This window comes from Somniosus microcephalus, chromosome 12, assembly GCF_052327205.1.
Source record: "Somniosus microcephalus isolate GS21.2 chromosome 12, FLI_Smic_1.0, whole genome shotgun sequence".
Lineage (NCBI taxonomy): Eukaryota > Metazoa > Chordata > Chondrichthyes > Squaliformes > Somniosidae > Somniosus > Somniosus microcephalus.
In genome coordinates this window covers 52861165-52873740 of record NC_140998.1, presented here as the reverse complement: position 1 = coordinate 52873740, position 12576 = coordinate 52861165, and the positions used below count along the sequence as shown (strand labels likewise).

General features: G+C 42.8%; 1 protein-coding gene across 3 annotated transcripts in view; it reads right to left on the bottom strand.

The window, feature by feature from the left end:
• Nucleotides 1-647: 647 nt before the first annotated feature.
• Nucleotides 648-12576, bottom strand: part of LOC147109187 (protein SIX6OS1-like) — a 232393-nt gene continuing 220464 nt past the window's right edge. For all 3 annotated transcript variants that reach the window (XM_086002859.1, XM_086002857.1, XM_086002858.1), the window contains 3 exons: nt 4928-4990; nt 2917-2977; nt 648-1513 (listed from right to left, as the gene is read on the bottom strand). In XM_086002859.1, coding sequence (XP_085858985.1) covers nt 1356-1513; nt 2917-2977; nt 4928-4990 — 282 coding nt within the window. In that variant the 3' untranslated portion in view covers nt 648-1355. The remainder of the gene's footprint in view (nt 1514-2916; nt 2978-4927; nt 4991-12576) is intronic.

The following is a 12576-nucleotide window of genomic DNA, read 5'->3' as shown; positions in this document are numbered from 1 at the left end:
GCATGAAGTGTTTTAATGCACCTTTTAGATAAACTGGAGTTTGACAGCAAAACAGCCCAGCCTTTAAAAACACTCGCAGATACTCAAGAATCGAAACGAATTCTACAGACAAAACTGGAATTTATAATAAAATGTCTTGGGCCATTGTATGAAACACAAGAGCTACTGAAACGCTCTCCTTCCTCTGCAAAAGTTCACAAATACCAATGTTTATTGCATTTTGGCTGTCAAAGTTTTGGCTGAACTTAGACATTAGAGCAGAACAGCTCAAAATATAGAATGAATGATGCTAGCAGCATGCCCCAGTTATGCAAATGATCCCATCTCAGAATTTGGGATAGGATCTTTGCCTTGGGTGCATTTATGCCAGAAGTCCGGGGTCCTGGGAATTTCCTCCTTCTTAAATATGAAAACTGTGTGTATACTCTGCACTGGCAATACTTCCTCTCCTCACAGTACTTCTTTCAAATCAGAATTACTTTTTATGTTTGATATTTGTATTATGTACAGCTTTTTTCGGTCTCTTTGCTTGTCAATCATGGTGTTTTACAGTATTCAATAGGTTTAGTGAATTAAATAAACAAATATAAATTTCTATAATAAGACTTTTTCAGCTTGGTGATAAATAAATATAGTCTGCACTAATAAAAAGTACTACATGAAATTTATTTTCTGTTGCCACTAACAAACAAAATACTGTAGGATACCAAGTGGCATCAATGCCATATCAAGTAACTGCATAATAGAATTTTATCATACTTCTGTGGTAACTGTGAAAAAATTGTATTTCTAGAGTTGCTACGTTGTCAGCCAATATATTGACACTATTTTCCCAAGAGACACTCTGCCTATAAACTGAAGATTTGCAGGAATGTTCCTCTATTTATGTCAATAGCATTGCTCCTTTCACAGAGTAGTATCAAACTGAAAGAACAAGCTTTTTCTGTACAACAGCTGGCAACAAATTTGAAATGTTTCTGTTTGTGTAAAGTAATAGAACTAACAATTCATGCCAGCTGGATATGCAATAAATACAACTGGTGAAATAAACAGTACTTTAAACTGAGGCAGCTCCCAAATTTACGAGTTAATTCCTGCTTGGGGAATTTCAGTATAGCACGCAGTCATCTCTGAGATAAGGTAAGAGGCATAACAGCGACTGCTGAAATGACATCTGTATTAGAAACCATTGTGAAAAACAAAATAACAAGAATTTAAAATCAAATTACAATTATTTCAATTAAATGACTATCCACGCAAATGTTATAATGCAGTATGCAAAGCAGGAAAATAAATAATTTTTGATCTTCTATCTACTATTAATCTGATTCAAAGGCTGTAAAGGATGCCTAGCTTTAAAAGAATTTGAAAAGCCCAGGTTGAGATGACCTCTGGTCCTGTCCAAATGAGAATCCAAAACTGAATTCATCTTTGCTGTTTCCAAAATTATTTGAAGGCAGATCAGATTGGAAAGAAAATGTGAATGGCTGTTCATTTGATGGACTCTCCATCCCTGTAAAAATAAAAATAAAATTTTTAAATGCATATTCCTGAACTATAACAATATTAGACATAAGTGAATTACAAGCTAGATACAGTGGCAGAAGGTGGGTAGTGCTGTTCCACAAGGATCAGTGCTGGGACCACTGTTGTTCACAAATTACATTAACAATTTAGATTTTGGAATCAAAAACACAATTTCTAAATTTGCGGATGACACCAAATTGGTGGGGGGGGGGGGTGGTGGTGGGGGGATAGTCAATACTGAGGAGGACTGCCACAAATTACAGGAGGACATTAATAAACTTGCAGAATGGGCATATAATTGGCAAATGAAGTTCAACACAGATAAATGTGAGGTATTACATTTTGGTAGGGAGAATAGGGAGGTCACTTATTACTTGGAGGGTGCGAGTCTAGGTGGGGCAGAGGAACAAAGGGATCTGAGTACAAATACACAAATTACTAAAAGTTGTGCCACAGGTTAGCAAGGCCATAAAAAAGCAAACCAAGCACTAGGGTTTATTTCTAGAGGGAAAGAATTGAAAAATAGGGAAGTTATGCTAAACCTGTATCGAACCTTGGTTAGACCACACTTGGGGTACTGCGTACAGTTCTGGTGGCCATATTATAAAAAGGATATAGAGGCATTGGAGAGGGTGCAGAGATGATTTACAAGGATGATACCAGAAATGCGAGGGTATACATATCAGGAAAGGATGAACAGGCTGGGTCTCTTTTCTCTTGAAAAAAGAAGGCTGAGGGGTGACCTAATAGAGGTCTTTAAAATTATGAAAGGTTTTGATAGAGTGGATACAGAGAGAATGTTTCCACTTGTGGGGAAGAGCATAAATAGAGGCCATCAATATAAGATAGTCACCAAGAAATCCAATAGGGAATTTAGAAGAAACTTCTTTACCCAAAGGGTGGTGAGAATGTGGAATTCGCTACCACAGGGAGTGGTTGAAGGAAAAGGTTTCGATACATTTAAGGGGAGGCTAGACAAGCATATGAAGGAGAAGGGAATAGAGGGTTATGCTGATAGATTTAGATGAGGAAAGACGGGAGGAAGCTCGAGTGGAGCATGAACGCCGGCATGGACTGGTGGGGCCGAATGGCCTGTTTCTGTGCCGTATATCCTACGTAATCCTATGTAATTGAAAGAAATAAGGGTTGTCCGCCTGAAATGGGCAGGGAGAGGCAGATGGTGAATGGGCAGAGTGTAATTTTGGGCAGCAGGAGGCTGCTGGCCAGGACGGAAGCAACAGGAAATTTGGGAGGGTCTCGCATTCCGGAAAGGGGCTAGCTCAGGGCAGGGAATACCTATACTTTTGTTGTCATCAGCGTGCATAAGAAGCAACCTCCTACAGATTGCTAGGATTGTAGGCTGGGATTTTCAGGGCTCAGGTTACTTACCAATATCTTTCTGTGATGATTGAAGATTGTTTGTTATGTTAGATGAGTAACGCTTTTCAGGCTGAAAAAAGTAACAGAAAATTGAGTTTATAATCTCATATAGAATTACATAGCTTACAACATGAAACACACTGTTTGACCTATCCATGTTGGTGCTTATCCTCCATGCAAGCAGCTGTCCTAGTCCCATTTGTGTGCTCTGTTTCCATATCCCTTTAGTCCTTTTCCCTTCAACCACCTATCCAACCTATTCTTAAATGTTGTCATGGTCTCTACTTCACTAACTCTGGGAATGCATTCCACAGCCTTACAACCGTCTGTGTAAAAAAAATCTCCTGCTCTCTGATCTTAATTTCTAAAATTCTACATTTAATCTTACATCTCATTCTAGACCTCTCAATTACTGGAAATAGACTGTTTCTATTTACTGTTTCTCATCCCTTCATAATTTTAAACACCTATATCAAAATCTTCTCTTCTAATGAAAACAGACCCAATTTGTCAAGTATTTCTGATTTTAAAAGTGCTCATATGAGCTTTTTACTTCTAATGTTTTATTTTATGACATTTCTTTATCTATTCTGGGGCATACATATTGCTCCTAGCTAAGAAGGCATACAAGTGACCAGCTCCTACACCTCTTCCAATACTGAAGACGACCTTGGGGCATTTGGTCTCTAACTGCTCCTCTTTCCTTGTGAGGTAGCGCCTGGCCTGTGTTCAGTGCCTCCCTATGATGGCATAATCAAGATCAGGAAGCTTAGCATAAACTGTGTGATAACATCCCATGCTCACCTTTATACAGGTAACTTCATTACAAATTTTAGACATGCATGTTTTTGCAGTTACAATTATATATTTTGTGTGGGGAAGAGAACGTTTTTATGGGATATTTCCTTATAATAGATTTTTTAAAATATAATTATATTTGGTTTATTAAAACAAACCTTTTCCATATTGGGAGCAGTTGATTGCTTTGTACATCACATACAGTTTAGATATTAATCATACATCAACAATTTAACAAAGGAAACCCGCAGAGAAAAGCTAATTAAAAAAGCAATTGCAAGTTGTAAAGAATCATATGAATGAGGCCACTCAGAAATGTAATAAAATAGTACTCGACTTAGAAATCAAAATACCCATTCAATAATTTTTTGAAGCTATAATTTCATGGAAAATCTGTGTCATAGCAATAGTGCAAGTTTTCAGAAAATTCCAGGCCATTATGGGGAAAAAATAAGTTTTGCATGTGAATGATCACCAATACCACACATGCAGAATTCTAAGAATAGTTCGGTAATTGAGAGAACGAGAAAATTTTTCCATTAGTCACAGGCGGGTTCAGATCCTGGAGATCGAAGAACTGTACTATATAGTCTCTATGAGATATGGGGATAGGGTGGGAAAGTGGAGTTGAAGTAGAAGATCAGTCATGATCTTATGAATGGCGGAACAGGCTCGAGGGACCGCATGGCCTACTCCTGCTCCTATTTCTTATGATCTTACTTGTGCATCTACTGTTCTAGGTCAAATACAAAATTTTGCACCAGTGATAGTTTTGCACCAATGATAATGCCATTATTGTTTCTTTAGTACAAAACTTCCATGAAAGTTTCTCTCAAAGAGACTGGGTAGTGCAGTTCTTCCATCTCCAGGGCCTGGATCTGAACCCACCTGTGACTAATGGAATTTTTTCTCTCTCTTTCAATTACCTAATTACTCTTAGAATTCTTCATGTGTGGTGTTGGTGATCATTCTCATGCAAAACTATTTTTTCCCTACAGTAAATCATTAACAGGGACTTTCACTGTCCATAAATCCTATAAACAAATACTTGTGCATATTCCTACATTACAACAGTGACTACACGTCAAAAAGGTACTTCATTGGCTGTAAAGCGCTTTGGGATGTCCGGTGGTCGTGAAAGGCGCTATAGAAATACAAGTCTTTCTTTTTTATTCATGTGAGCCAACTTGTTAAAGAAGTTTACAACAGCATTGCTTTTTACCGTTTTCTTGAAGAACAAACTTGAGAACTCAAACTGATTAGCAGACATCTGATTGTCAGTCACCTGAAATGTAGTGAAATAATTATTTTTAAACACATACTAACAATCTGATAATTATGATAATTAAAGTAGCAGGAAAAGATAGATTACTCATTATTACTTGCAGTAAATTGCAGCCTATTCAACCTGGAAAATCAGAAGGAAAATGCCTGTCCCTTCAGGGGATTTTCTGTCTTGAATCCAACTGACCTTCCTTTCAAAAAATTTCTAAGAAGGCATTTCAGTTTAAGGTGATATGCTGATTTAAAATTGTTTGGGTGCCATTTCCTTTATGTCGACAAGGAATAGAGGACACCTCTCTAACTGCTTACACAAAACATACATTTTAGATTCTTTGAAAAACTTCATCATTCTATATATATTGATACAAATATATGCATATTAGACTAATCCAAATGTCAAAGAAGCTGGCTATATAAATGGAAGTACACTTTTCACATATAGTAAAGTTGTGATCAAAGGGAAGGCTCCATTAGTGACAGAATTTGCACTTGCTGCAAAGCTTTAAATCTTTAGTGTACACTTAGATCCCAAGATATTTATAATAAAGTTCCAGGCTAACAGGAAGAAAGCATGGCTTAGGTAAACATTTTTATCTAATGAACTGGATTGTAATTTGGCCAACCTTGAAACTGAGAACAAAGGAACTGAATGTGATCACCAGACAGGCTAAAAGAGCTCAAAATAAATAACTCCCCAGGGATGAATGGTATTTATCCAAGAGTTCTGAGAGAGACCAGGGAGGAGATTTGTGAGGCACTGACAATCATTATGAAGCACTGACAATCATCATTATGATAAGGTACTAGTAGACTGGAAACAGGCTAGCATGGTGCCCATATTTGAAAAAGGGGGACAAAATAGACCTCAGGATGTGGGTTCAAGTCCCACTCTTGACCACATAATCTAGGCTGGTGCTTCAGTGCAGTACTGAGGGAGTGCTGCACTGTCAGAGGTGTTACATTTCAGATGAAACGTTAAACCAAGGCTCCACCTACCCTCTCAGATGGACATAAAAGATCCCACGGCACTATTCAAAGAAGAGCAGGATAGTTCTCTCAGGTGTCCTGGCCAACAGTTATCCCCCAACCAACATCTAAAAAACAGATGTACGATAGCAAAATACTGCAGATGCTGGAAATCCGAAATAACAACAGAAAAAGGGCAGTAGACAGAAGGCTGGAAACTATAGACCGGTTAGCCTAACATCTGTGGTAGGTAAAATTTTGGAGTCCATTATTAAGGAGACAGTAACAGGACATTTGGATAATCATAATTTAATAGGACAAAGTCAGCATGGTTTTATGAAGGGGAAGTCATGTTTGACAAATTTGCTGGAGTTCTTTGAGGAAGTAACATATAGGGTGGATAAAGGGGAACCAGTGGACGTAGTGTATTTAGACTTCCAAAAGGCATTTGACAAGGTGCCACACAAAAGATTATTGCTTAAGATAAAAAATCACGAGATTGGGGGTAATATTCTGGCATGGATAGAGGATTGGCTGTCTAACAGAAGGCAGAGAGTTGGGATAAATGGTTCATTCTCAGACTGGCAATCAGTAACTAGTGGTGTTCCGCAGGGGTCAGTGCTGGGTCCCCAGCTCTTTACAATCTATATTAACGATTTGGAGGAGGGGACCGAGTGTAACATATCAAGGTTTGCAGATGATACTAAGATGGGAGGGAAAGTAGTGAGTGAGGAGGACATAAAAAACCTGCAAGGGGACATAGACAGGCTAAGAGATTTGGCAGATGGAATACAATACTGGAAAGTGTGAGGTTATGCACTTTGGCAGGAAAAATCGTAGAGCAAGTTATTATCTTAATGGCAAGAAACTGGAAAGTACTGAAGTACAAAGGGATCTGAGGGTCCTGGTGCACGAAACTCAAAAGGTTAGTATGCAGGTGCAGCAAGTGGTTAAGAAGGCAAATGGAATGTTGGCTTTCATTGCTAGGGGGATAGAATATAAAAATAGGGAGGTATTGCTGCAGTTGTACAAGGTATTGGTGAGACCGCACCTGGAATACTGCATACAGTTTTGGTGTCCATACTTAAGAAAAGACATACTTGCTCTCGAGTCAGTACAAAGAAGGTTCACTCGGTTAATCCCGGGGATGAGGGGATGGACATATGAGGAGAGGTTGAGTAGATTGGGACTCTACTCATTGGAGTTCAGAAGAATGAGAGGCGATCTTATTGAAACATATAAGATTGTGAAGGGGTTGGATCGGGTGGATGCGGGTAGGATGTTCCCGATGATGGGTGAAACTAGAACTAGGGGGCATAGTCTTAGAATAAGGGGCTGCTCTTTCAAAACTGAGATGAGGAGGAACTACTTCACTCAGAGGGTGGTAGGTCCATGGAATATGCTGCCCCAAAAAGCTGTAGAAGCTACATCATTACATAAATTTAAAACAGAAATAGACAGTTTCCTAGAAGGGAATTAAGGGTTACGGGGAGTGGGCAGGAATTTGGACATGAGTCTAGGTTCGGATCGGACATGGCCCTGTGGGTAGTGGTGCGGGCCTAGGGGCCATGTAGCCTGATCCTGCTCCTATTTCGTGTGTCTAATTCTGTTAGATTCAGGAGATGGTTCTGTGATAGTAGATTGGCGGTTAGGATCAGATCAGCCATGATCTTATTGAATGGCGGAGCAGGGTCGAGGGGCCGATTGGCCTACTCCTGCTCCTATTTCTTATGTTCTTATGTAAAATGCTGGAAAAACTCAGCAGGTCAGGCAGCATTTTCTGTTGTTATTTCTAAAAAACAGATGATCTGGTCATGCATTCCATTGCTGTTTGTGGAACATTGCTGTGCGCAATTTGGCTGCGCATTTCCTACATTACAACACTGCACTTGAAAAGTAGTTCATTGACTGTAAAGTGCTTTGGGATGTCCTGAGGTCATGAAAGGCGCTTATTAAATGCAAATTCTTTCTTTCTTTCTATCCAGGCATGTTAAGTATGTTAATCTGGAGAGTACCTTTATTGCCCAGTATCTAGATAAATGATAGCATGAACTTTGATCATAGCAGTAAAATGGCTTAATTTGTATACTGGATAATGTGATTTTGCAAGTGCCAAAATGTGCGTTTCTCCTGTCTTTCAGAAGGTGAACTGAGACATAGCCAATCATGAACCAACAATCATGTTCATTTTACATGAAGTATATGAATGAACAGAATACCACTTTCACAGTGAAATTTGCCTATTTTGTATCATTCCTTGTAACATCAAAATAACAGATTATGCAACTTTTCTCTTTGTTATGGCGTAAACCTACTTTACAAGTCAGAAATCCCTAAACTGATCGGCACTTTGCTAAAAAAAGGATCTTACTATCCCACTCTGACTGTTTCAGACTCAAACCTATGGCAGACTGCCATTGTCAGAGTGCTGGAGAGAGACAAAGATAAAGGCCGGAATTTTCTTTACCTGGGCGGGTCGGGTGCGGGCAGTTGGCACGACAGGTCAGGACCCCGTTCTTATCATCGCACTCCGCAGAGTGACTTTCCCTTAATGGTGCCTATTAAGGCAGGCCTGTGCGTTTCCCGGCCCGATTAAATGGTGCAGGTCTGATGACATCATCGATGACTCATTTCCAGCTGGGATATTTAAAGGAGCCTTGGCTACATTGCATTTGAAGGTTCATCTAGGAGTGTGCAGGTTGTACATTTTAGCTTGTGGGTCTTGCTCAGCCTTGCACACATGACTGCACAGAGGCAGAGGGCTGCACCCAGATTCTCAGATGACTCCCTGCATTTGCTTGTGGAGAGTGAGAGCACGCAGGGAGGTCCTCTTCCCCTCTGATGGGCGCAAGAGACCTCCCCAGGAGATGAAAAGAGCCTGGCTCAAGATAGCAGAGGAGGTCAACAGCAGGGATGTTGTGAGGAGGACCTGGGTGCAGTGCTGGAAGCACTTCAATGATCTCGTTAGATCAGGAAAGGTGAGTGCAAAGCCACACTCAACTTCATTCTGCTGTGCCTCTCATCACATCCCTATCACTCTGCCTGCTCAAGCCTACTCCTGCACATCATTACTCACACCAACATACTTTGCACGTCCACCCATCCCTCTCTCTCTACATAATCACATCCCCATCTGACTTACCACCCCTCACTCACCCTCATCCTAATGCACTGACACCAACTAACACCACACAAGGAGGCCATTTGGCATTGGCACCACACTCCCTCATAGTCACCCTCTACAGATGTAACCCATCCAGTCCTTACACTCATTCCATCACTCTCACACAAACTTCTCTTCTTTCCCTCCTTGCAGGAGAAGAGAGCCATAATAAGGAGAGGGAGAGAACTGGAGGGGGCCCTCCATCAGTGGCCACGTTGACTCCAGCAGAGGAGGTCGCCCTGGATGTCTAAGGAGTTGCAGAGCAGCTGGCGGTGGGAGATGGAGAGAGGGGGGCATCTCAGTAACCTGGTTATAGAATTACATCTCATACAGCCACATGGCATACAGCAGTCACTCATATGGGGACTGATGTCAGCAGCCAGTGAATGTTCATCATGTGCATAATGGTATCGGTTCCCATTTTTGACATAACATTTCTAAATCATCTCTTTACTCTCCCACAGGTCCATCAAGAGCCCCCCCGACTGTCCAGGCGGAAGAGGAAGACGACTCCTCAGATAAACCTGCAGCCTCTGAGGGTGCACTGTCACCAGACATAAGCACACCCAGCACCAGTGCAGATACGCACACCTCAGTGGGTCCTACGTGAAATAGAGTAGTGTTGTCACCTGGTGTCTCACAAGTCACAAGTGAGCAACAGCAGATGTTGGTGACAGGGACAACAGTGGAGGCTCCTCGCCGGAGGGTGCAGGACACTCCCAACTCTGCTCAGCTGCATGCAGATGCTGAGCCTTCGGGACCATTGAGAAAGAGGGCGATCCTGGAGGTGCAGGAAAAAGTGCAGGAGGCTGTGACAGGTTTTGTGACCACGATGTCTGCAATGTGCAGAGAATGGCAGAGTCCATTTCCAACATGAGCACTACCATGTCGCAGGAGATGGCGACTGTAGGCTCTTCTTTGAAGGTGCTCACCAGCTCCTTGCTAGCAGGGAAGTGCGGGTGGCCCATGAGAGGGGCCATGGAAGTGGGGGTTCCTCTCAAAGTGCTCACACTTCTCCCCCATTGCAAATCCTCAGTCAGAGTCCCAGGTACCTCCTGGGATCGCGATGGCCATGTCTGCCCCTGCACATACGCACTTTGGTGGCACCATCAGAGGCTCCAAAACCCAGAGGACAGCTGCCAAAAGTGTCTATGCAGTCACAGCAGGGAAGTGAGCAGGCTGCCTCCAGCTCTGCTGAAGCCACAGGGGTTGCACCTTGTAGAAGCACGCTTAAGAGAAAGATGACACACAAGTAGATGCACAAGGGTAAGCACATTGGTGTTTAATGAACTATTTCTGTTAAGGGTCTGTTACTCATGTCACACATAAAACTATTTATTTTCACCACTTTCCGGTCAAGCCCAATTTTGTCAGCTTCTTTGGAAATGGCTTCGTAAGTTGGAGTGAATGGTGAGACATAACGTTACCTCCAGCAATGGGGGCCGGTGTGAAAGGAGTGGCTTGGTCATTGTAAGGGTGGTGTTGTTGTGGGGTGGGTGAAGGGGCAGGGGGGAACCTGGCGCAGCATGTGGCATCCATATGGGTGTAATGCATGAAGTTAAGTAATTCTGGCCATGAGGAAGCCATCCCTGGCCTCCCGGGCAGCAATGTGCTCGGGTGCTGGTGGCATCTGGACGTCAGGTTCCTCCTGCTGCTCCTCCTCGTCTTCCAACTGATGCTCCTCCTCCTCCTCTGAAGAGGCTGTGTGCTCAGAGCCTTGCTCCTCATGCAGCGCTAATCCTCGCTGCTGCGCTATGTTGTGCAGCGCGCAGCAGACGATGATGATTCTGGAGACCGTGGCTGGTGCATACTGAAGGGCTCCTCCAGATCTGTCAAGGTATCTGAAGTGCATTTTCAGCATGACTATTGTTTGCTCTATGACACATCTGGTAGACATGTGTCTTTCATTATATCTCTCCTTGGCTTCAGTACTTGGCCTCCTCAAGAGTGAACATAAGAACATAAGAACATAAGAAGTAGGAGCAAGAGTAGGCCATACGGCCCCTCGGGCCTGCTCCGCCATTCAATAGGATCATGGCTGATCCAAATCTAGACTCACGTCCACTTCCCTGCCCTCTCCCCGTTACCCCTAATTCCCTTATCTGCTAGGAAACTGTCTATCTCCATTTTAAATTTATTTAATGTTGCAGCTTCCACAGCTCTCTGGGGTAGCAAATTCCATAGATTTACTACCCTCTGAGTGAAGAAGTTTCTCCTCATCTCAGTTTTGAAAGGGTAGCCCCTTATTCTTAGATTATGCCCCCTAGTTCTAGTCTCACCCATCAGTGGAAACATCCTCACCACATCCACCCGATCAAGCCCCCTCACAATCTTATATGTTTCGATAAGATCGCCTCTCATTCTTCTGAACTCCAATGAGTAGAGTCCCAACCTACTCAACCTTTCCTCATACGTCAACCCCCTCATCCCCGGAATCAACCGAGTGAACCGTCTCTGAACTGCCTCGAGAGCAAGTATATCTTTTCTTAAATATGGAAACCAAAACTGCACGCAGTATTCCAGGTGTGGCCTCACCAATACCCTGTATAACTGCAGCAAGACTTCCCTGTTTCTATACTCCATCCCCCTTGCAATAAAAGCCAAGATTCCATTGGCCTTCCTGATCACCTGCTGCACCTGCATACTAACTTTTTGTGTTTCATGCACCAGGACCCCCACATCCCTTTGTATTGTAGCACTTTGCAGTTTCTCTCCATTTAGATAATAACTTGCTCTTTGATTTTTTCTGCCAAAGTGCATAACCTCACACTTTCCAACATTATATTGCATCTGCCAAATCTCTGCCCACTCACTTAGCTTGTCTATGTCCTTTTGCAGGTTTTTTATGTCCTCTTCACTCACTGCTTTCCCTCCCATCTTTGTATCATCGGCAAACTTGGATATGTTGCACTCGGTCCCTTCCTCCAAATCGTTAATATAGATCCACATCGTGAGCCACATCTTCAGTGGACAGCCTTTGTCGCCAAGCAGCCAGCCGGAAAGTCTGTTTGGAGGTGCGAAGAGCGGAGGGTGGACTGGCGCATGACAAAAGAGTCATGACAGCTGCCAGGAAATTTGGCACACACATGTATGATGATCTTCCTATGGTTGCTGACCAGCTGCACATTAAGGGAGTGGAAGCCCTTGCGGTTTACAAACACTCCTGGGTTATGATGGGGTGCCCTGATGGGTCACATTTGTGCAATCGATGATGACCTGCACCCACGGGAAGCCAGCCAGAGCAGCAAAGCCCAGCACCCACTCAGCAGTACTGGCGTCATCAGTGGTAAAGTTGATGTAATTGGCTGACTTGTCAAACAGGGCATCGGTGACCTGGGTGATGCATCTGTGGGTGGCCGACTGCGAGATGCCGCAAATGTCAGCTGCAGATCCCTGGAAGGAGCCTGAGGTGAAGAACTTGAGGGCGCTGGTGACTTTGACAACCACTGGTAAGGCAT